The sequence below is a fragment of the Ochlerotatus camptorhynchus genome, unplaced genomic scaffold (genome assembly GCF_037179485.1).
Source record: "Ochlerotatus camptorhynchus isolate MF236.1 unplaced genomic scaffold, CSIRO-AGI_Acam_v1.1 ptg000192l, whole genome shotgun sequence".
NCBI lineage: Eukaryota > Metazoa > Arthropoda > Insecta > Diptera > Culicidae > Ochlerotatus > Ochlerotatus camptorhynchus.
In genome coordinates this window covers 2,856,267-2,882,374 of record NW_027040682.1, presented here as the reverse complement: position 1 = coordinate 2,882,374, position 26,108 = coordinate 2,856,267, and the positions used below count along the sequence as shown (strand labels likewise).

Below are 26,108 nucleotides of genomic sequence, written 5' to 3'. Positions count from 1 at the left end.
AACAAACTGCTGCTAGAACATTCCAGATCCGACCGCTAGGAGCACTGCAGTAAAATAAATAGTGCGTCCAGATATCAAATGACTCAAGCTTTAGATACCAGGATTACATTTGTTCGGACCAGCCTAATGAAAACCGAATTTCCACAGCAGCACTTCACTTTTGTGTTGTGAACAGCTTAAAACTAAGTATATTTGCGTTAGCTATCAATAATTTTAACAATATTCATTTCAACTTACATTTATGGTTTATCTAATCCGCTTCTTTCTCTTACAGGTTACGTTTTTTCTGGGAAGTTTTCCAACAGACTGAATCCGATTGTACTTTATAAAAATTCCCACTAAGTTCCGCTTTGGAATAAGTATTTAAACTCCTAATATGCTAATATTCACTAAATTTCACTTTAATGCAACGATGCAACTACACTTTTGCTCCAATGCCTTTGTTTACATTCAATTAATTATCGTTCTTCTCCTGTTTCATACGTATTCTGACCATTCTCACACACCCGCACAGCTGGTTAGTTTCCGCTCGATCCTTCACTGACGTTTCGTATCAACGTCGTTTGAGGTTCTGGTAGAGTACGTCGCAAGATGTGTCCATAGTGCTCGGAGGTGCGCACATACCCCCTCCCCGTAATTCTGGCGGGGTTCCTTCCACTCCAGATTTACGGTCCTGAACCTCAAGCACCGCCAGCTTCGCCACTGGGCGCCTGAACTCACCTTTAGCGGTCTTTACTACAGCCTGCCTGATTCTACCATCCGCTCCTTGGTAGGTTTCGACTACGATGCCACGGATCCAGTTCTTCCGTGTGGTGTCGTCCGCGATATACACTAGGTCACCACGTTCTAATGGCACCGACTCTGAGTGCCACTTCGTGCGCTGGTTGATCGACGGCAAATACTCGGAAATCCACCGAGTCCACAATTTATCTGCCAGCAATTGCGACCGCTTGTAACGGTCTCGGAGAGCGTCAGCCTCGTTCGTTGGTTGAACGGAATGTTCCGTTCGTATTGCTCCAACGCCTCGGACAAAATGGTTTGGCGTCAAAGCTTCATCCACTCCCGGCTCCAGGGACACGTACGTCAGAGGGCGCGAATTGATCAGATCTTCGGCCTCCGCAAGAGTGGTCAGCAGCACTTCGTCGGTCAACGTTCGTCCATCGTTGAGCACGTTCAACGCTGCCTTGAGAGAGCGTACTAGCCTCTCCCAAACCCCACCCATGTGAGGTGCGCTGGGCGGGTTGAAGTTCCAGCGGGTTCTGGAATCGGTGAACGCGTCTTCGCATTCGGATTCGATCCTTTTCATGATCTCCTTGCTGGCTGCTTGGAAGTTCGTCCCATTATCGGAGTAGAATTCCAGCGGTTTTCCTTTACGGCATACGAAGCGCCGTATGGCCATCAGACACGCTTGAGTTGTCAGGCTGTGAGCAACCTCAAGGTGGACGGCTCTTGTTGACATACAGGTGAACAAGCAGACATACCTTTTCTCGGACCTGCGACCGACGGTAACTATAAATGGTCCACAGTAGTCTACTCCGGTGTGGCTGAACGGCGGCAAGTTCGGCGTAACACGCGACTTCGGCAGTGGAGCCATTCTGGGGTTCTTCGGTTGGCACTTCCTCACCTTACACCACACGCAGGTCCTCACGATCCGCTTCATCTCCGCTCGCAGGTTCTGGATGTGAAAGCGTTGCCGGATTTCGTTAACGGCGGTTTCCATGTTGCCGTGACCAACCTGTTGATGATAGTACTCGAGCAGCTTGTTAGTCACCGGATGTTTCTTCGGAAGAATGATCGGGAACCTGAGCTCGAATGGCAGAGACGAACCTCTCGCCACTCTTCCTTCCATTCGCAGCACTTCTTGCTCGTCCAAGAACGGACTCAGGTTGTGGAGATAGCTACTCTTCTCCAATTGATGCCACTCCTCGTATGGAAGTTGCCGGTTCTTCATTAGCACCTTGACTTCGTCCATGAAACAGTCCGCTTGTGCCGATCTCCAAAGGTACACTTCCGCCTTCCGATACTCTTCTCGTTGCAACGGTACTTTCGTTGCTGGCAAACTTCTCTTAATTACCTTCTTCGCATTCTCGGTTGTCGATACTGCCTCGATCCTTAAACCATCTCGCTTCCTTCTGCAATTCGATACGAATCTGTAAGCGCATGCTACTGTCCGAACTAGTACCTTCCATCTTGAAAACCGCTGTGGGTCTACCATTGGCTCTGTCACCGTAACGTCGTGGAAAAGAAGGCATGCTCGAATCTCCTCGGAAACGTTCGGCGTGACGCTATGTTGCTCCGGCCATTGCTCCTCCGACCGGTAGAGAAAGTGTGGAGCACGGAACCATGGCCCATCGGAACACAGACTGTGCTTTTTCTCCCACTTCGTCATTGCATCAGCTACGTTGCACCTTGTCGGAACCCATCGCCATTCTTCGAGCTTCGTAAGGTTGAGAATTTCACCAATCCGAAACGCAACGAACTGCTTGTACCGACGATGGTCCGATTGGATCCATGATAGCACGGTCTTCGAATCGCTCCAGATGAATCGCTGCTTAATCTGCAAGGACAGTATCTCGACGACGGAATTTGCGAGTCTAGCTCCCAGCACTGCCGCTTGAAGCTCCAGACGAGGAATCGATAGATGCTTCAGTGGCGCCACTTTCGATCTTGCCATCACAAGTGAACACAGTGGACCGTTAGCCGTCTCTATGCGGAGGTACGCTGCAGCGCCGAATGCGTTTTCACTTGCATCGACGAAGACGTGGAGTTGTATGCTGCTAAAGTCTATGCGGCCGATGCACCCACCTTGGAAATAATAACGAGGAACTCGAACTTCTTCAACCTCTGGGAGCCTTGTAATCCACTGGCTCCACTTCTCTGCACACTCTTGGTCGATTTGCTGATCCCATTCGCATCCACTCCGCCACAAATCCTGGATCAACAGTTTCCCGTAAAAGGTGAAGATGGATAGCAGTCCTAACGGGTCGAAAAAACTCATCACGCAGCTCATAACTATTCTCTTCGTCGGTAGCAGCTCGCCTGACAAGTATGGAGCGAGGTCGTCTCTCAGCTTAGTGGAAAACGAGAACTCGTCGCTTGCTGGACTCCAAACAATTCCCAGCACTCGTTCGGAACCTGATTCCTTGTCTTCGTTGAACCTCACGCACTGATTTGCTTTCCGCTCGCCCATGGCTTGAAGGAACATCTCTGAGTTGGACACCCAATTACGCAGCTCAAAGCCACCCTTGGAATGAACATACCGAACCTCTTTCGCCACTTTCACAGCTTCGTCAACGGTGTTCGCGCTGTCGAAGTAGTCGTCCACGTAGTGGTTCTTGACGATTTTCTCCGCTGCTTCTGGAAACTGCCTAGCATACTCCTTCGCGTTCAGATTCTTGACATATTGTGCTGAAGATGGCGAGCAGGTTGAGCCGAATGTCGCTACGTCCATCACATACACCACCGGTGCCATCGAAGGATTATCTCGGAACAGGAATCTCAGTACCCGCTTATCCACTTCACGCATTTTCATCTGGTGATACATCTCCTTGATATCTGCGCCAAATCCGATCACTCTTTCACGGAATCTGCAGATCACCGCGGGAAGTGCGGTAAGCATATCCGGACCTTTCAGCAGCTTGGAGTTCAATGAAACGCCTTTAACTTCTGCCCTAGCGTCCCACACCAGACGATACTTCTGCTTCCTCGGGTTGTACACGATGTTCAGAGGCACGTACCACACCTTGCTGTAGTCGAACGCAGCCAACTCTGACGGCGTAGCTATGTGTGCGTACCCCTTTGCTAGATAATCGCCAATCATACTGCGAACCTTGTTGTACAGATTGGAGTCATTTTGCATACGTCTTTCCATACACTGCAAACGTTTCACTGCCATAGGGTAGCTGTCGGGAAAGTGCGGATCATCCTCCTTCCATAGTAAACCCGTCTCGAAGCGATCACCTACCCTCACAGTCGTCTTCTCCAAAATCTCCTTCGCTCGTCTGACTTCCTCGGATTCAGGCAGCAACGCGACGGAAATCCCTGATTCCTCCAAAGTGTAGTTGTTCCTGAGGAGGTCGTGGAGCTCCTGATTCGACAAAGTACTGCACCTATGATGTCCTACCATTCCACCATCCGTTTTCTCGAGACCCGTTGGTCCGTAGACGGTCCAACCAAGCTTAGATCTGACTGCTATTGGTTCCTCCGGTCCTCCTATCCTTGACTCGATCGGCGCGTACAGGTGGATATCCTTCAGCCCGATGAGAATCTGCGGAGTGGCTTGCTGGAAGTCTGTAACCGGTACACCATGTAGATGATTATATTGCTTTACTATCTCTGTCAGAGACAGAGTATGCTGCGGCAGCTTCAAACTCTCCACCGTGTGCGCACTCTTGATCTGAAAACGCTGAGCTGATCCTAGTGCGGAGATAAACAGATCTACTCTCTGCGAGTTTTTCTCGATCCGGGAGACTCCCGCAGTCCAAGTCACACGAAGTGGTTGGGTCACTCCTCGTACTCCCAATTTGCTGATCAGCGGTTTCTCTACCAGCGTATACGACGATCCTTCGTCCAGAAAGGCGATCGTGTTCACAGAGAACTTTCCACAATACAGCGTAACTGGCATCATGCGGAAGATGACGGAGGGTTTCGGTAGGATGGCGTGGATGTTGCAGTTTGAACCAGCAACCGAACCCACTGGATGGAGTAGTGGGTTGTGACGATCATTACAACCACTGACGTTGCAACGAAAGTTTAACTTGCATCGAAGGTTTCCATGCTCGTTCAAACACAACTGGCACAGATTCCACTTTCGTACAGCTTCCCAACGGTCGGCAAGTCGGAGTTTGCGAAATCTTTCACAATTCCTAATTCTATGGTCGACTCTTTCACAAATCCTACACGGTTTCCTTTCCTTCACTGGCGGACTTTGACTCCTCTCTACCCCACTATGAGCGTGCAAATATCCTTCATGTTCCCGCTTCGATTTCCCTTTCGACGGCCGTTGCTCCACAAACCGGGCAGCTTCTCCGAATGACGTGACTTCGCTTGCATCCTTGACAATGTTAGACAGGAAGTCGGACAAAGTTCGTATCGTAACGATTGCACTCTTCCTGCGATACCGCACCCATTCCATCTGAGTTCCCGCCGGCAGCTTATCTGTCAACTCTTGGATGAGCATCGGGTTCACCAGATGAGCGGTTAAACCTGTAGCTTCAAGATGATCAGCAAGCTGTTGAACTACTACCCCGAAGCTGATAAAACTCGCTAACCGTTCTGCTTTCGGTGGCGCTGCATTGCGGATTTTTATCAGCAACATATTGAGCAGTCCCTCCGGACGGCCAAACAGCATCCGCAGGGTTTCGATAATCTTCGGGACTGCTTTGGGTAATAGAAGTCTGCTTCTCACCGCCTCCAGTGCCTCTCCTTTCAGGCATTCTTGAAGACGCGCTAAGTTTTCGACGTTTGAGAACCCGCACGCTTTTGTTGACGTCTCGTAACTACTTATGAACATGGGCCATTCCTCCAGCTTTCCAGAAAAAGTCGGCAACTTCCTGGATAGGAAATGGCGAGAGGATAGCTGGGCCTTCGTTGGTTTTTGATGACGATGTCGCACTCTACGCCGATAATCTCTCTGATTATGATCTTCCTCGGAACTCTCCGAGCTCTCTTCCTCACTTTCAGAACTATCCTCTTCGGAACTTTCTTCCTCCGCCTCGGAGCTCTTTTCTTCCACCTCCGAACTTTCTTCTTCTTCGGAACTCTCACTACTATCTGACTCCAATACTCCCTTCACTTGGTTCATCAGCTTACCGCTGTTATTCTTATCCTTCTTCTTCTTCGGGACCTCTGGGTGTCCAAAGGGTGTATCGTTCTTGTCTCGACCGATCAGGAAACTCTCCGGCAGACTTATTGGACGTTCAACTGACTTCTTTGCAGGTTTTTTGGCTACTTTTGGTGTCGAGTGTTTACGGTACGCTCCTCGAATGTCAGCAGCATTTACTGCCGGCGGATCCACGTTCCCAGGTTTTTCTTTTCCCGACTTTTTCTTCTCGAGCTTCGATTTTTCTGGCTTTACTTCCCCCGACTTCGTTTTCTTCTGCTTTTTCTTCTTCGAGCTTCTCTTTTCACTACTTTCAGCTTCTTCTTCTTCTTCTTCCTGTACCTTTTTACCATCAGTGTTCTTGTTCCGCTTCATCTTCAACTGTTCCAGCTTCTCCTCCATTTCCGTCCGCATCTCGTCGAGCTTCTTCTGATGGGCTTCTTCTTCGACAAGTTTCTTCTTCATTTGCGTCTTTTCAAACTCCAGTTCCATTTCCCGCTTTTCCTTTTCCAGCTGCTGGCGCATCTCGAACATCTCTTGCTGCATCTCCAGTCGCTTGCGGTACAAAATCTTCTCCCTTTCCAGTTCCTGCTTCTGCCTCTTCTTCTCCTCTTCGAGCTTTTTCAACTCCTCTTGCAGCTCAGATGAACCAGCATCACCCACGTCAACAATCTTGCACTCCGGACAGCTCCAAGAAACGTCTCTTACCTCCTCGGTAACGCCAGCACAACCGAAATGGTACCACTTTTGGCAATTGTCACAAAATACCATTTCTTCCTCAGCACAATCTGGACGTTGGCATCCCGCACAACTATATCCTGACCGTTCCGGATCAGGGTTAGGGTTTGGTCGAACCATCATAAATTTTTAAGAAATTGTTCGGACCAGCCTAATGAAAACCGAATTTCCACAGCAGCACTTCACTTTTGTGTTGTGAACAGCTTAAAACTAAGTATATTTGCGTTAGCTATCAATAATTTTAACAATATTCATTTCAACTTACATTTATGGTTTATCTAATCCGCTTCTTTCTCTTACAGGTTACGTTTTTTCTGGGAAGTTTTCCAACAGACTGAATCCGATTGTACTTTATAAAAATTCCCACTAAGTTCCGCTTTGGAATAAGTATTTAAACTCCTAATATGCTAATATTCACTAAATTTCACTTTAATGCAACGATGCAACTACACTTTTGCTCCAATGCCTTTGTTTACATTCAATTAATTATCGTTCTTCTCCTGTTTCATACGTATTCTGACCATTCTCACACACCCGCACAGCTGGTTAGTTTCCGCTCGATCCTTCACTGACGTTTCGTATCAACGTCGTTTGAGGTTCTGGTAGAGTACGTCGCAAGATGTGTCCATAGTGCTCGGAGGTGCGCACAACATGTAATATGCATGACATACCGATTAAGACGTTGACAGTGGCCAACTTCAATTACTGAAGCAATAGTCAGGCCGTCGATGACTTTTTCGAGAACAACGGAAACGGCAAAATTGCCTCGAAATTGAATGTAGAAATATTCTCAGATTCAACATTGTATTGGATGAGTATTCTACTAACATCCCAATTCATAACTTTCTTTATAAAGCTATTGATCTACATAGTCAGAGCTATACATATTGGTGATCTGGATGAAAACTTCGAAGGGTTCTTGATTGCATAAGGTAAGGAGCACTATAAAGGGTATCCCACATCAAATTGCATCACGGAAAAAACGCTGTAGAACATTACCCATTGGTTATTTTCTCTTGAAAACTTGGGTAGAAGTAGTTTAAAGTGTATTGTTTACACTGTATTTTTATCGCTGTCAGTTTTTCGAAAATTGGGAAAAAATGGCGTCACCCGAAAAGCAACGTGGCGAATTGATTTTGCGCAAGCACCTGGAAAATCCTCAACTCTCTCTTCGGGACATCGGAAAACAACTCGGAATCGTGCAGTCAACGGTGAGTCGTGTGATTAAACGTTACTACGAAACTCTGAGTATCGAACGGAAGGATAAATGCGGTCAGAATGGATGTTCTAATAGTGATCAGGATCACAAGCGTGTCGTGAAAGCGTTTAAGCGTAATCCTAATGCTTCGGTCAGGGATGTGGCCAAAATGCAGAAGGCTTCAAATCGTGACGTACGGCAAAATACGGTGGGAAAGTCACGGGCCCGGAAACTGTACACCCAGATGCTGACGAAGCCTCATTGTCTCATCATGGATGATGAGACTTACGTCAAGGCGGACTTCCGGCAGCCTCCGGGGCTACTGTTCTTCACCGCCCAGCACAAGTTTGACAAATACATGATTTGGCAAGCGATCTGTTCATGTGGCAATCCGAGTGCGCCGTTCGTGACTACCGGGACTGTAAACGGGGAGATATACCTCAAGGAGTGTCTACAGAAGCGTCTGCTTCCTCAGTTGAAGCAACACGAGGGCCCTACGATCTTCTGGCCGAATCTAGCGTCGTGCCACTATTCAAATGTTGTCCTGGAGTGGTACGAAGCCAAACCCCCCCCCCCCGCCCCCCAACGCACCGGAAATAAGGTCCACCGAAAAATACTGGGCTATTATGAAGCAGGCACTACGGAAGCATCCCAAGAAGGTCAAATCTGAGAAAGACATAAAGAAAGAATGGGTTTCCGTACAGAAGAAGCTGCAGCCAGATGTCGTACAGAACCTAATGAGTGGAGTTAAGCGTAAGGTGCGACCGTACGGTTATGGTATTGAAGTTTAATGAAATAAATATGCCAAAAACTTACTAATGGGTTATATTGTATTACCTGAAAGTTTGAAAGGGATCGTGATGTGAGACACCCTTTAATAAAGGAAGATGCATGCATTTTACAAAAGGTAACCCAAGTTCTTAAGTATGTATTAGCAGTGTGTGATCAGTATAATTTCCTGAATTATAAGGGGTTATCCATTACCCAGAGAGAAAAATCAGTTTTGAGAATTTTAGTTGGATTGCTCAAATTAATTTGATTGCTTTACTCATTATATTACTTTATCGACCTTTTGTCCTTTCGATTTTTTGTAATCTGAGCATTTGTCTTACAACCGATCTGAACTCTATCGTATTTTGAAAGGAAAGGAACAAAACAATACAGAACATAAGCAAAAAGTCTTTTAATTAAATAAAATGCTGCTCTACAATGAGGCCTCGAAATTGTATCGAAATGGTGTCTTCCAATGGAATGAAGATGAACGCTGCAAGGTTATAAGCTACAGTAGAACACATTCGCAGCAAATCTTTCTTTACTCGATCAATTCAGTTGGACTGGAACGCGTCAGCTCTATTAAAGGCCTAAGCAAACACTTAACACTGAACATGGTCAATTCGTAAAATATTTGGATCCTATACCCGTTTGGAGCGGAGATCAGACTCTGACTTTGTCAAGCCTATCGAGATTCCCTAACATCGGTTTCTGACGACCTAAATTGAGAGCGGGAGATGAACCTACGGTCGGCGATGTACAATCTCCCTTAATTAATGTTCGACATTGTGTTGAAACTAGTGGATCTAGGGTTGGGAGGTAACGATCTTGTATGGTCAGTATCAGTAGTAGTATCAGTAATTGGAACAACCGATGTCAACTGATAAATGTAGAGCCTCTTCACCAGCCTAGGATTTACTTGCAGAGATGGTTTGAATTTGAGCCATCCTAGAATACATCATATGGGCAGCTAAATAAGCAATAAAAGCTTGAATCTGAATACCTATCAGCACTCCTAGCCGTAACTCTAGCTAGTTCAAGGTAGGGTTACCATATGGTATCTTAAAGGAGGACATGTCCTCCTTTTTCAATAATTTTTCTACATCCTCCTTTTGCCCGAAAATGTCCTCCTTTTTAAACCTTGCATTTTTTTCCCAGTAACATATTCATAAAATTGTTTTCAAAGAGCGTTGTTTGCAGAGCTTATTTATTTAAATATGTCGCAACCTCATCTTATCTGGCAAATGCCATTCGATGGTGGGACTAGGAGTATACTACAGCCGTCAACCCCCCTACATTTAGGCTGTGGTTTATTTGGTGAATTTTAACTTATATTTGACAGATGGAACATTTTAAGTTAAAGCTGCTATTCTACCAGACTTATTTCACACAAACCAGGAATAATTTTGGCAAACAATTTCTCGAAAATCGGACAACAACAGAGGGATTTTCGAACAGTATAGTGGGGGGAATACCCCTCAGTAGACTGATGCAAAATTTGAAATTTACGTCCCCACAGTGCTCAAACGGTTTCAAATCAGGTCCTGATTAGCCTCTCAAAATTTAAACTCATTTGGTAAGAAACTGACTTGGCACAAACTATTCGAAGTTTATATGGAAATTACTATGGGAGAAAACCAAGCTTTTTGTTCATTGTCTTCTACCCATTTTCCATATTGGTTTTTCGAAAATTGCTATAACTATTCCTACGGGAAATTTTCTAAGCTACAACTTTGCGGAATATCGTTTTTTAGCCAAATGTCAAATTAAAATGATATTAATTGCTTAAGAGATTGCGAATCTTATGGCATGATCAAGCAGCTGTTCTGTGGGCAACACTGCATTCTGCAGTGTGACATAGTAGCCATGATATTTGTGCTCTATTCTTCGCACCAGAAACATCAATGTTGCCTGCTGAACAGTTGATTGAGCATAATCATAAGAAATCAGTGACTTGAATCATTAATAACTTTTGTTCCTTACATTTGATTGAAAAGTGGGTTTGAACAAAGTTGTAGCTGAAAAATTTTGCTACAATCACTGCTATCATTTTCAAAAGCATAGTGATGTGGTGAATTGTTAGATAGATATGAACAAAAACATATGTTTTCCCATAGTAATTCCCATATAAACATGAAATGGTTTGTGCCAAGTCAGTTTCTAACTAAAGTAGTTCAAATTTTGGGAGGCTAAGCAGGACCCAATTTGGAACCGTTTAAGCACTGTGGAGCAAAAATTTCAAATTTTGCATCAGTCTGCCCCTCACCATCCCTCTCCAACGGGGGAGTTTGGTAAATAGAGATGATCAAACCGATTTGTACTTTCATTCATAAAAGTTGTCCTTGCTCGCTTTCTACTCTTTATATAAACAATTTCACACTGCCGTATTCTAACGGAACTATCAACTCTATACTTACATCTCCTCATCTATCGTATAAAAATTACCACTCTAGTCTGTTATTTGAAATTAGCATCTTCAACTATTATAATTTATTTTACTAAAATTTGATGTTTCGAAAATAAATTATAACGTTCGAAAATCGTGTGATTTTCGAGAAGGTATTTGTCAAATTGATTCCTGGTCTGATATAATAGCAGGATTATTTAAAAATTTCCTATCTGTCTAATTTAAGTTAAAATTCACCAAATGGAACACAACCACACAGATTGAATCTACCATGTGTTCGATTTTGACGTTCTGGTTCACTGGGATTTTAGGTATTTTGTTTCGGCTGCTTAAATATTGAGACCGAAGAGGCACGCGAAATCGAATGTAAGGAATAATATCAACAATAGGAATTCTTTTGTATATAACGCTAAGCGCGCCTCTTCGCTTCCACTATGCCAGCGGCCTTAGAGTCCTATGCTGAATCAATGGTAAAATTAACAGGTTGCTTAGATGTTCCATGTTGGTATCAATCAGCGATAATATGTATCCTGATTTTTGTACACGATAAAAGTTGGGATGGTTTTAAGGCTGTATATCTGTAGTTTTCATGCAAATCAGCTAGACTGCATCATTTCCAAGTATCAACATTTAATTATGAATGCTAGTTTGATGCATTTTTTAGAAAAATAACGAGAAGATGAATTGAATTGGTAACGACTAAAAGTTATGAGCAATCTCAATTGAACCTTTCCAATTCATGAATTTTGTGATAGCGCTCATATTATTAAAACGTTTGATAAATGCTCATTGTCCTCATTTAATGTTAAGAAAAGGAATCATTGTCCTCCTTAGTCTCCAAACCTCAAATGAAATATCCTTCTTTTCAAGTTTTTGATATGGTAACCCTAGTTCAAGGAGATGTGAGAATGATTAATTCATTCATAGTTGTTTTACATGAGACCAATTTTACCTTTCCATCGCTCTAATTTCGATGGAAAGGATGCTGGGCTATTCTTTTCGATAGATTGATGAATTGGTTGCCGTGAGTGATACAATCTATGTTTAAGATTTAAATTAATTAGGCGTAGAAAATAAATTAAAAAAAAAAAAACGGTTGAGGTTGGGATTGAACTCGCGACCTTCTGCTTGGCAAGCGGAAACGGTAACCACTATGCTAACAATTTCATTTTGTTGTTAACTTGAAACAGTGTTGTGGAATAATGAATGAATACGCCGTTTGTAAAGCATTTACAAAGCATGCAATTGAAACATGGACGCATAGTGGCATAAGAGCTATTATGCTGACTGTATTCACCTTTATTCAGCAATATTGTTAAGCAATGCAATGGAATCTAATAATGGAGCTAAAAAACAATTATTAGACGTATAATAAAGCATGTTATTAAATCAATTGAATACATTGGAATTAAAGCGTCAATGAATGTTCAAATTACACTTATTCAGTATGTTATTAGATCAAACTTCTGGTGTTGAATCAGGAAGACAGTCATCGTTTGTATAGTTTTTAATAAGTAGGGGAAATGGATGTAATTTCGGCCTAAATGCCACTAATTTGGGCCCATACATAAATTCAGCAATCGACTAAATTGTCAATAGCTACCTAAAATATCCATTAGTACCGTCCCAATGACGCGTTCATCTAGATAAAATTGATAAATAGCAAATTTTTAGCGATGGACCCAATCTTAGGTCCATAGGCCAACATTAGAGCCATTTTATCATTCTGTTATGTTCTGTTCTGTCATGTCATGCCTGACATGTTGTGATTTAACTACTCTATCTGTGTATACTGTGATCTCTGATCCTACTGTATCAACAAGCATAATTTTTGGAAAAGAAGAATGTAACATTTGATAGGAAATTAGAAACATTGGATAGCAATACCCGTATGAGATTATTAAATCCTATTTAAAAGCTAATGCTATTTTTTTTAAATCTTTTTTTGGATAAAGGGATGACGTTTGACAGAATTATGAAAAATGTTGAGTTTTCATAAACACGGACAAGACTTTTGATAAACAAAATGATACACATTTTCCTTGTGTGCTACTCACATACACATTGATTGATTCGTCGGAATCATACCTTGATTGTTAGATACACCCTGCATGATTCGTCGATTTGACAGTTCGGTCACATGCGTTAGATCAGATAAACCAGTTTTTGTTTTGCAGTGAAGATACGTCGGTAACTCAGAAAGAATTGAGGATACTGTCAGTTGTTTGGTTTATTTACATAACTATAGCCAATATTGTGAAATGATCCAAGTTTGATGCGGAGATGAGAGGGTCATCGTATCATCTGCTGTCAGACGTTATAAATTTTGTGTTTTTCGTGTTAAGAAAGCGCTAGTCAGAATGGTATGTGGAGTTCAATATTAAAGTGCTATGTTATTAGAATACGTTTGCAATAATAAACATGTTGCTACCGGAAATACAAATGCAGGATTCAAATGAAGGCTTCAACGTAGCTGGATGTAATCCCACAGGATCAAATCCCCAACCAGTATCGGGTTGCCACGAAGCATCGTCATCAGAATGAAAAAAGATAATGGGAAGAACAGAATATCGATGACGATGCACGTTTAGATTCTGGGTTGGGGCAATCCTTCTTTTCACTTTTTTAAAATATCCGACGCTGCCGATATGTGTAGAAGCAAACTGTTGTGACTCATCAATCAATCATATTCATAATATTTATGTTTTCGTCACGAGTATTGAACAGCAGTAGCTGAATCCCGTTAAAATCCATTTTGTATCTACTTAGAAACAACTTGACGGATCGGCTGATTGAAAATGATTGCTTTGTTTTTTTTTTCACATATGACGTTTCACAGTGAGCGTATCTGCTGTTTTTGTGTTAGCATCAAATTTTGATTGTTAAGTCATATTGACAATAAAAGGGTGTATCAAAAACATTTGAAAAACAATGAAAGAATATCATAGAGCGTTCATAAAATATTCTTTCCATAATTCATTAAAATTTCAAACCTTGTTTTTCATTAACTCGTAGGAAAAGCATGTATTGTTATAATCGGATAGAAGCAAAATATAAATTTGTTTGTTTGCCACTTGCGTCCTTTTGACAAGTTATGCTTGATTTGCGCAAATAATGTTACGTAATCATTCTTGAGATTATTTATAATTTATGGCTTAGTGAGATTCTCCGATTTTATGTTATTTGCTAGATTTGCTCATTGATTCTCCAGAAATACTTTGTGAATTCGCTAGAATCCTTCTGAGAGTACTTTGGAAATTTGAATGCTAAGATTTTCCATTTCTTCTGGATGGAGTCTCCAAAATTCCAAATAAGATTTCTCGATTGCTTTTTCGAAGGGACGTATCAGCTTTTGTAAACAATGTATTTGATCGTTAATTTGGCGTAACTAGTAGCTCGCACACGCATACTAACACCACTATCAGGTAGGGGAAAACTTCCCCTGTCTGATGGTAGTGTTAGCATGCGTGAGCGAGCTGCCAGTTACGCCAAACCGACGATCAAATGCATTGTTTACAAAAGGTGATACGTCCCTTTGAAAAAGTTATCGAGATTTATCTCCTTAATTCTTCGTGTTATTCATCGGAATTCATTGTTATGTTCTTCATATCCTGTTGGCATTGTATAGAATTTCGATTGGGATTCTTCAGAATCTTCCTCGGAGATATTTGAAGTTTATGTTTAACTGAGAATGACACTTGGAATACTTTAGAATCGCACTTGTGGTTCTTGGTTATCCTTTTTTGTTTCTCCAGACTAACTCTGGTGATTCTCCGAATACCTTCTGAGATTGATTGATGGGTTATGGATTGTGATGTTCGGAAATCTCTCTTGGAATCCTCCAGAGCCACATTGGAGATTCATTTCTAGAATTATTCTTGAAACTCACCGGAGTCCATCGTAAGGCTTTTAAGTGTCTTTTTTTGATTATACTGGAATGCCTCCTGGGTTTCTCCTAAATTCCTATTTGCATAATACGGAACCCAACTTGGAATTTTTCTGTATCCCTCTTAGGATTATATGGATTTTCGTGTGTGATTCATTTTGAGAAAACTTGCTTTAACAAATGGTGCTGGTGATTTGCATGGATGAGCCTTTAATTCGTGAAAAATCCGCATTTAAAATTGTTGCCGTTCGGCCTAATTCCCACGTTGATCAAGAACCGTCGCTTCTGTTGTCTTGAAATTTAAACCTTTTTTTCCTTTGTTGGGTACATGTTTCCACTGTGACCAGTAATTTGATTTCTTGTGGTGGGCTCCAGTTTAATGTATGCCACATCAGGGTGTTGTATCACTATTTGTTTGAGTGATTTCCACTAGCTGACTATAGGCATTATCCCAGTAAGGTATTATAGAACGAATGAACTGTATTGCCTTACTGGGAGAAGGCATCCATACATCTGAGGGCTGTATTAAACCCTTATCGAAAAATGTTTTCCTTTTATGAAAAAGTGCTGCACAGTTACATAGTAAATGTTCCGAGTTTTCACTCTCTAGGTTGCAGAATCGACACTTGTCATCTTCCAATTTTCCTAGCTGTTCAAAATTATATTTACTTGAACAGTGGCCCTTTACTACTCCACTAAAAGTACATAGATCGATTTTTCCCAGTTCTTTAGCTCCATTTTGAGGGTACATTCTGAGGCCCCACAAAATGGTTCTGGACCTAGGATTGTTTCTTGCTAATAAATCTGCCTTTTCATTACCTTCAACCCCACAGTGCCCAGGTACCCAAAATAAGTTAACGGTACTATTTTAGCCACCTGCTGTAGTAATTGAATGCATTCCCAAACCAGCTTAGAAGAACATGTAACTGACCTCAATGCATTTAAGGGGAGCTTGACTGTCAGAGAAAATATATATATTTGTATGTTTGTAATTACGACGTAAACAAACCGTAGCACATTCTAAAACGGCCTGTATTTTAGCTTGAAATACGGTTGGCCACTTATTAATAGATATAGATACGTTGACACCAGGACCAGTGTAGAAAATTACTGATCCTGGTTGAATATTAGGTTCCCCTGATTCCCATTCAGTGCGACTAGGTTCAGTGACGTTGAATAGTCTTTCAAAGTTATACTGTCTATTCATCCAGTCTTCATGAGTTAATACAGAATTATTCTTAAATTCCTTCAAAATACTGAGATGACTCCTAAGGTCCCCATTAAAAAACTGTTTTGTTCTTTTTAACCTTCGTGCGTTTCTTTCGGCTTGTAACTGCACAACAATATGTAAGGGAAGTAGATTTAACACTGTATCTAGCGCTTTAGAGGGCGTGCTACAAATTGCTCCTGTGATGGAAATTGTAGCAAGTCTTAGCAACTTTTCGAGTTTTTTTTTTGAGCATAATAAACTTTTGTTTTTGGCCACCAAACTAATGATGCATACACAGCTAAAAAAAAGTAGTGTAAATATCCGTTACTATGATGCACATAAATGGAGCGTCATATATCATACAAGTTTAGATTATAGATCGTGTAAATTTATGAGACATGTCATGTAATATCCCATATATTGTATGCAACTGTCCACTTTTGTTTGCAACATTTCTTGCAAGTTGCTAGTTTACGTGAAAAGGAAGTTTACATGTATGAATGTTTGCATGCATGGATGTTTACATCGCCAGTAAAATTCAGAATTTTTTGGTGTGTATGTTATTCTGGGTCTTACTATAGCCTTATACATCCAATCGATCATTTTAGGTTTCAGTCCCCATTTATTACCAAATGTTTTTTTTTGCTTATCCATAGGACATTTGTAGTTTTACTTATTAGTTGATTCAAATGTAAGTTTTAATTGAGTTTGCTATTACTCTCAGATACTTAACCTTTTGAGAAAGAACTAATTTAGTATCCTCCAAGTGCACATCTGGTATTTTTATTTTCCTTTTATGTGTAAATGGTATAATAGTAGTCTTATGAGGGTTTATGGACAACCGCTCATCTTTACACCATGCCATCGTTAAATTAAGAGCATATTGTAACCTATTAACGTGTTCATATTTACCACGAATAATGATTACTATGTCATCGGCAAAACCAATTATTTCAAATCCTTGCGCTTCAAGTAATAGTAGTTCGTCGGCTACCAGGGGCCACAGCAAAGGTGAAAGAACCCCCTTCACGGTCCTTACCGTGACCGTTGAACTACCATGACTGCATGTTCTTCCTCGTTTTTGCAACATTTTAAAAATCCAATCCTTGATAGTTTTATCAAAATCAAAATTTAAACCTTACTAACTTATCTTGTGAATACAGTTATTTATCGTAGATATTGCGTTCTCGGTACGATGGCAAACATAACATACAGTACTGGACAAACAAAAATAATACACCGTGATTTTGTGTGTCTCTCCAAGAAAGTTGAAACAGCTGTCTCATTTAATTTTTTGCATAAAACATTCAGAAGTTGATGAAGTATTCAAGGTTGATAAGTTTTTTTTTGTGACTTTATTGACTGTATTGTGGTCTGTCTGTATTAGACTACCTATTTTTAATCTGTTATTTCTTGAAGTACAATAATTTGAATAAGCTAAAAAATATTATTTGTAGTCAAATCAATATTTTTTAACAATACTCTAAAATGTGTCAATTTCGTTCTCAAAGAAAGAAGTGATTAGATTGTGAAAGTTGTTTAAGTGCTGATGTAGTGAAAAAAAAAAATAAAGTCCTGTATCCCTTCTGGAAGTAATTGAAGTAAGCTGTGCTAAATTAGATGCAAGGATTTATGTTTATTGTGATGAATTTTTGTGTGAAAAGTTCGTTGTTCGACGAAACATACGTTTGATTGAGCTATCTGTATCTGTATCTGTTATGACTCAAATTTATATCTAAATTGACTCTCGTATATGTCACTCTCAGAGCACCTAAATTTACGTGAATTTTCAAGTGTGTAGTGCTATCCAATGATACACTTTTCTACCGAATGAAGTTAGATATTGCTTGAAAAAAAAGGTAGCTCTTAAAGATAATTAATCGGAACAAGCTTTGACATACTCATTGTTGATGAATTTCTTGGGTTTTGCTGGAAATAGCTTCGGAAGTTGCTGGTGGCTGTTTTAACCAGCTCATTTGCTCTTTTTGGTAATCATCATTGATGACACCTTCTGAGGCTCAGAGTAAGTTGCCTCTTCAAGTAAAACCAAGTTTCATCAACTGTGTGAAAAGTTATTAACAGAAGAGCAATTTGTGTAAAACATTTGAGCATGTCCTAAAGCTGATTTTCTCATAGTTATCTTGTTTGTTTACATATATTGAAATAAACTATAATCCGTTAAATATCTTCTAATTACATTCTCGATCGATTCACCGAGATACAGTAATAGAGCACAATGCTGGTCAAATTACTCTCATAAAGAACACACCGATCATCAAACCATCTGCCCAGGATCTCCCGCAAACATATATTTGAGAACATGTGTTGGACTTAAATGCGAGTCAGAACATCGATAAACACACAATTTCTTGATTGAACTCGCTTACCCGCTCCGACCGCAGTTACATTGGGTCGAATCGTTCAACCGCTCACTATATGGCACACAGTCGGCAACATATGCTTCGATGTCAAACCAAAATGAAATACAGAAATTATAAGTGGAAAAAAGGCAAATAAGCATACTCATATATGTACATATAACATCGATATTGGCGGTTATGGTTCTCCGGTATGGTAAGAGAGTGCTCGTTACCGCGCTCATTGTTGTGCTCAACGTCGATGCTGGAGATTAAAATCTTCTCCGGTTGGAGCTGACTTGTGAAAAAATGGCCATGAATAGGCACAACAGCAGGCGGAAAACAGCATAATGTTCATAAATCCATTGTTGACGCTGTGGCTGCTGCCGGTGGTGATGATGAGATGTGTCGGTTTTCCATTGGCATCGAGTGCCTGTCGTGTGTGGTTGCTGGTGGTGCTGATGTTCAAGGGTGTCAATTGAGAAAATATAATGGTAGGTCCCAATTTCCCACACATCAAATGTGTAATGCGAGATGATTTGGGGTCGCAAAGCGGAAAACGATCGTTAAGTGGTTTGAAAGCAGCGTAGATTATACATTGTTTTCGAGAGTCTTCGGGAGTGAAAAAGATCACTGTCATTAGGAAAATTACGAGTAATGATCATGTTTTTGTGAGACTGCCGTCGTAATTTGTTGAACGGCAATGAATAAAATGTGCAACATGGCAGCAGAAGGATGGTGGTTATACGATGAAGTCCATTAAAACGAGAAGAACTGCGTTACCACAACCTTTTCTTATAGTTTTGTTTAATGTAGATTGTAAAATGTGATTGCGGCAAGATTTTTAAACATTTTTTGAAACTTATGTTGGCTGATTTTATGAAACTGTAAATCACCACCAAAACATTGGAAAATCATCTAGTAGAAGTTTTGTTGTTGTAAATCTGACCAATTTCGTTTCATATCCGGAGTGATTTGAGATTTGGGCGTAATTGTATTTGTAAACAATCACGTCAATCGCCGATTTATCGCGAATAAAAGCTCAATTTTGAAAACTAATAACACTATGAGGTAGAAGTATGATTCCTCTATCATTTGGTATAGTTTGTTGATAAGATTGAGGTTTTATTCACGAGGAATCGGCGATTGACCTATTTGTTTACAAATTCAACTACGCCCAAATCTCAAATCACTCCGGATATAAATTAATACCAATAGGGTACTTCGCTACTTCGTCGAAATCGCCCATTTCCGCTCTATCGAGCAAAACTCAATAATAATACGTTTGTTCAGATGCGTTAGTTCAAAACCTTCAAAACCAGAGCTGGTAAATATCACGGCCGTCATGTGACAATGAAACTAACTATCATGCGTTTTTAAATTTCCAATGATCAAGCGCCGATCAAGCACATCATCAACTCCAATATTAACAACACTGTTACGATCTGTCTTGACAAAAAAAATCGATTAGATTCGTTTTCTCATCTCGCGTGAAGTCTTTCATTGAAAAATGACATTTGCCAGTCCTGCTTAAGGTAAGTTAAAATATCTTTAGGAAAGATTAGAGAGCTTTTGGAAAGTTCATGGCAGTTCCATGAATATCCGGAAAATTGTCGACGCTTGAGGGAAGTTCCAAAAACTACAGGAAAATTTTAAGAACTTCTGATCCGTTCGAATAACTTCATAATAATAACAGGAACTATACAGATGCTGCATGAACAAGGACTTCAAAGAAAGTCAAAAAAATTGCGGCAACTTGAACTTTTTGAAAATTTTGGAATTTTGACTAGGACTTCGTCTGTGATTTATATATGAGGGTACACTTTGTGAAAACCAAACATGGAACATGTAACAAAATTATGAAAGATTTTGAACGTTATTAACTCAGCTGCCCCTGGACCAATTTCAATAATTTTATCACCAATCGATCAGAAATATTTTTACGCATCTGTTAAATTTAAGACTTTATCATTTTTCAATATGTCACTATTGAAAATTGCACGAATGTGCAACCGTTGCTATGATCGGAATCAGTAGCTCTTTGTGAGTCGCTGTGGGCCATCTATGTCAAGCGCGTCATACTAAAGAGTATAAACCGAGAGAACTCCCCCTCAAATGCATATTCCTACTCAAAACACAAGCTCCTGCTGCAGTTAACAAATAAGATTTATCATATAAGACCACGTAGTCCTACGTCACCATTGCGTAGAATCCCATAGGGCTGTCCCTCGTAGTTTTTTTTTGTTAGTTTCATTAACATGAGAAAAATAGCCACAACCTTCAGGAAGATCCCAGAATGTTATGGAAATTCCAAGAGTTTAAAGGAAGTTCTGCACACTTCAAGAACATTTAGAACAACAAGAAAGTTTTAAGATCTTTAGAGTAGGATCCGATAGCTTCAGGGCAGTTGCGTAGATTTCAGGATAGTTTCGAGGACTTCAGAGCAGTTTCATTAAATTCAGAACAATTAAAGAAACTTCAGGAGTGCCAATTGCTAAAATTGAAGTTGAATTTAAAGATCTTAAGGGAATGTACGTAGCTTCGGACAGTTCTGAATATTCATAGAAGATTCATGATTATTAGGAAAATCATGGGAGTTTTAGGGATGTTCCGAGAACTTTTGGTGAATTTTGAGTTCTTTTCGGCAGTTCCATAGACTCATCAACGACCAGTGATCTATTTATAGGGCAGCATTTTTTTCTTGTCTTAACATAAATTGGGAACGTAAATTATGTTTTCAATATCACTAGAATGATCCTTGGAATATCCGTAACATCTGATTTCAAATAGTGTGAGAATAGTCCTTCGGTTACTCCTGGAAAAATCGTGCTTCGTCCGGAGGCCAAAAACGACTTGAGCGTTAACGGATTAAGTTCAGGGAAATAGTGAGAATCTTCTAGAAGATTCAAAAATTAATGACAGTCTAGAGCACACCAGGAAGTTTAGAGAACAAGAAAAATGTCCTAAACTTCACAGATAGAACAAAAAAGAAATCACGGTACGAAAACGTCCTGAAGTTTAGAGGTCTTTACGGTAGTGTTATAAATTTCAGAGAAATTCTAGGAACATTAGCAGCATTGGCGTAGCTAATGGGGGTGCCAAGGGGGCCAGGCCCCCTCCAGAACTTCAACGACTTTTAAAAAGTTCAGGGAACATCGAAAATCAGGGTGCTATGGAAAAGTTCAGAAAACAGCTCAGAAGTAGGAACTCTATTTAAGTTTTGGGATCTTCGTAGAAATTAAACATTATTTAAATTCCGGGAATGTCATTATTGTTTTGGGATCTTCATATAATTTCAGGATACTTTTTCTCATGAGCTTGGAATAGTTCGGGGTATTACGTACAAGTTCAAGAAATTCCATACGTGGAACTTCGCTGAAAATTAACGAGAAACGTAGAAGTGCAGAAATTTCGTAGCATTTTAAGAAGCTGGATTAAACTTCATATAAGTGCAGGGGATTTTGTAGAAGATCTAAAATAAATATTTCAGCCAACTGTGGTGATCCTCGCTTTAGTTTAACGAACTGCGTTGCAGTTTGTCAGAGATCTTACTTCAAAAAAGCTCAATGAACTTCTGTGAAGTTTTGGAAAATTCGTTAAATTTCAAGGAACTTTCCAGGTGTTCAAGAATATTTCGACAGTGAGCATGCATAAGGGCCTATACGCGATGATCGATTCTCTTCGTCGATTTTCTCTTTTGTTAATAACTCGCTAGATTTAACGTTTCTCGGTGCGTTTGCTGTTGCTTTTGATAGCCAATACAACCTGTTACTACTCTGCATTGAACAAATTCTAGAAACTTGTTTCGCCTAGCTGTAGCAATGCAAAGAGAAAATCGATTAAGAGAATCGATCATCGCGTATTCGCCCTTATGAATGCTCACTGTCGATTTGTAGATGATGGAGGTCTTTTCAGAAGGATTGAAGTAGGCCACGCTGCGAAAATGACGTGTTTTTGTTTTGCTGCGTCGTTTTCGTTCTAGTGAAAATGTTATAAATTTACAACTTAATTTTTAAAAAGTGTTAATTTGAAAGTACAGAAGTGTGTTGAAAAGTGCATTAGGTGAAAATCTTTAAATTCCTATTCGTTGCATGTGGTGCCGACTGTTCTAATCCACGTGTAGCTACGCTCAGCTAAGTTTATTAACCTTTTCGTTCCTCTGTTCTCGATAGGAAATATCCATCTAATTCAAGACGATCATTTTAAAACTTACTAAATACGCGTCCATCATTATTGCACTACTGCTTGATTGAAAGTTTCAGTACATTATCAATGGTATATCGATAATGTATTGAAGCGGGGCTTAACATGTGTGAAAATAGCTTCGGAATGCTTGCATTCTTGAAATGGGCTATCGTAGCTGTGGTAGAGCTGTCACCTTCTAACTCTCGGGTTCAAGCTTCTTTGCATAAGAAATGATTGCAGGCAGATTTTATCCATAATACCACTGCCAGACAGTGGGAGTTAGGCCAAAGAAGAATCTTAATTCTAATCTACGATTCCACATACTATTAATAACTTTTAACACATCAGAATGAATTGTGCATATGTTTAGGATCAACAAACAATTTTAACGCGCAAAGGAGCTGATAACGTTCCTCAATTCCAAAATCTGAAGACCGTTTTGAATAATATGTTTAGGTAATGGGCAGCAACAACGGACAGATAAACTACTTACAGCTATTAAATGCTTGATATAACGATTGCCAGCAACACCGGCTGGGCGTATCCTATGGCTTACCCTCCATACTAACAAACAACCACCCTTCCCGTGACACTTATGAGGGGTCGTAGAGTTCTCGCACCTCTCTTAAGTAAGTGTCGGACTAACATTCCTCCCCTTTCCCCACCAGATGCAAGGACGTGGCCAGGACAACTCTGGTCTGTTGGAGGAAGACGCATCCTTTATCTAAGAGGTACACACTTAGAAATACCTAATTTTACACGTGACGGAATCCATCTTTGACATAAAGGATGAGACGTAAACAAACATGTCATGTAAAATTAAGTGCTCCGAGACTGAAAAGTTCGTTACTCGACGAAAAGTACGTTTGATTGAGCTGAATTTTGCGTATATTATGACTCAATTTTATATCATAATTGACGCTTGTATATGTCAGTCGCAGAGCACCTAAATTTACATGAATTTTTCTAAGTGTGTAGTAATTAATCACAAATTACTATCTAACAGCAACGGATGAAGGTAGGTCTCCTTATTAACAACAGTTTGGAGCTCGTACCACCTACGACATTGTGCAAATTGGTTTATGCTATGCTATGCTATGCTATGCTATGCTATGCTATGCTATGATGGAGGTCTTTTCAGAAGAAATCCTAGAATCAAGAGAAATGGAAAACATATTTAGAATTTGACATAAATTCAGGGAACTTCGTAGAAGTTGAGAAAATTTTGTAAAGCTTAAGGAAGTTTTGAAGATTTTGAGGGTCCGTTTCAGACATCCTTCCTAAACAGCAGCTAAGATTCAAATAATCTCCAGATAGACGAAAATATTAGTAAAGTTCTTTTGATATTCTTTCAAGACTTCTGGTTGATCAAGTTCTGCAGATCTCCAACTGTTTAAAAATACAAATGAAGTCTGTCATATATTCTTTCAAGACTGCAGGTTGTTCAGAAAGTATTCAAAAGTACTCCAGCTAAAAGAAGCTCATTTGACACGTTAGTACCTTTCCTATAGGGGAGACTGGTGATTTAGCATTTTGTTCATGAATTAGCACGATATAGTGTGTATGGTTTAGAACATTGAACATTGATCATATCAAAAATAAAAATAACGAAAAAGCTCTTATCTTTATAAAGGACACGTTAATAATAAACTGACACCTAATGGGTTCAACCAAAACTAATTAAATTTCAAATAAAAAATAAAATAACTATATAGCATCTAGCTTCAAACAGGGACACAACCATACAAGTTAGGAGTTCATTCTTTTCGATTGGAATTAAACTTAAATTTAGGACTTTAATCTTGATTTTATATCTAGCTCCGTGATCTCAAAAGTTGGCTTGTTCGAGGTATAGAAAACATTTCTATATAAATGCTTTATAATTTTCTTTGTTCATCAAACATTAGAATCTGGAAGGCATATGGGTTTGGGATCTCAAAACTATTAAATTTAAACTTTCAGAATTTTAAGGATAGTTCATTGACATATATTTTGAACTATGTCCGATGTTCCTAGATATATTTATTCTATATGTACATTACGATAATGCCAAGCCAGATTTTTTTTTTTAAATTATGAATGAAAAGTCCTAGCATTAAGTGTCTGAGATGTGATTGATGATTGAATATGGATCATCTAATAAAAATCTAGACACAAAATTCAATCTAACCCTTAGAATTATCTAACATGAGAAATTTGTTTAGTTTGAGATCCTTAAAATCCTTATGATATACGAACAATATGTTATTTCATGACAAAAACCTTGAACAAACGATCATTGCTTGTTCAAAACCAGTATGCTTATAAGGCTCCCCGGATCGTTGCTATGAAATTAATACAATTAAATGTAATATTCACCATTAAAATAATAGTTAGCTTCGCCATTATAGGTAGTATTATTGGATAAATAACAAATAGCTTTGACGCCCTTTGATTGAATGTTAGTTCCAGAGTTTCTATCTGTAGTTTAACAAAAAAAAATGCAAATAGGCCCCCCTAGGCCCCCTCCAGTAATTTTTTTCTAGCTGCGCCAATGATTATCAGAAGAGTAACGAAATCTCGAGGAAAGATAAGGGAACTTCATGACGATCAACAACAGTTGTAATAACTGTGTCAAAAGTTCTGAGAAATGAAAGGAAATTCCGAGGATTTTTAAGAAGTTTTATGAACGGACTGCGCAAGAAAACTTCTGTTAATTTCAGGCATTTCAGGGAAGTTTCGAGAACTGCTTCAGGGAAACTGCAGGAACCTTTAACATGTTCTTGGAACTTCAGTGATATCCAGAGCAGACTCTACATTTTCAAAGCTCCGAAATGAACTCGAGTTTTGTTTCTTTTGTTTAACGCATGATTTCTATAATCTAGAATATCGACACGAAACGAAAATGAAAAAGATGCACGCTTAGCACGAAGAGCTGGCTATAGGTTTTCTCGTCGTTGTTTTCCTCACGTCGATTTTCGAGTTGAAACGGAGCCTCATCATGGTTTTCAATCCCTTTCACCGATTCTGACAATTTGTTTAATATGCGGTCTGTCCCACTTTCGTTACTTTTTTTTTAGATAAATATGTGGATGAAAGATTACACATATAACCTGTAATCGTCACGTGTTTTCACGTGAGAAATGCTTTAAATATATATTTTCATTTTACTCGGTTGCTGTGTTTCATGAAAGACTATCAAAGTCGAGCGCTTTTTCACTCGTCCGCTTTTAGAGATGAACTAGCCTAAGGCTAAAAATCTCTTTAATAAAGAATTAAAAAAAAAACTCGTCCGCTTCAACGAAGCTTGAAAGAGAGACAAACGATTAAACATTTGTTAGTAGATGCCAACATCAACATATTCAGATGTCGAATTCGACAGAAAAAGAAAGCTTGCTGTCCCTTCGTCGCATCGATGTTGTCGATTGAAACCGATATTGTGGCGCCCTGATCCAGAGAGCCTCAAAAAACTTCAAAGATGTTCCGAGAGGTTGAGGAAAATTTTGAAAACATTAAAAAAGGTCCAAGATCCCCAGGAAAGATTGGTCAAGATATT

At 39.9% G+C, this 26,108-nt stretch overlaps 1 protein-coding gene across 1 annotated transcript; it reads right to left on the bottom strand.

Moving 5' to 3' along the window:
• Positions 1 to 553: 553 nt before the first annotated feature.
• Positions 554 to 6,679, bottom strand: LOC135702355 (uncharacterized). The gene has a single exon (XM_065223377.1). It carries the CDS (start codon positions 6,677 to 6,679, stop codon positions 554 to 556), a length of 6,126 nt encoding a protein of 2,041 aa, XP_065079449.1.
• Positions 6,680 to 26,108: the final 19,429 nt, after the last annotated feature.

What these genes read in the sequence shown, in the direction of transcription:
- LOC135702355 (XM_065223377.1), bottom strand. Translation starts at nt 6,679, where the DNA reads ATGGTTCGACCAAACCCTAACCCTGATCCGGAACGGTCAGGATATAGT.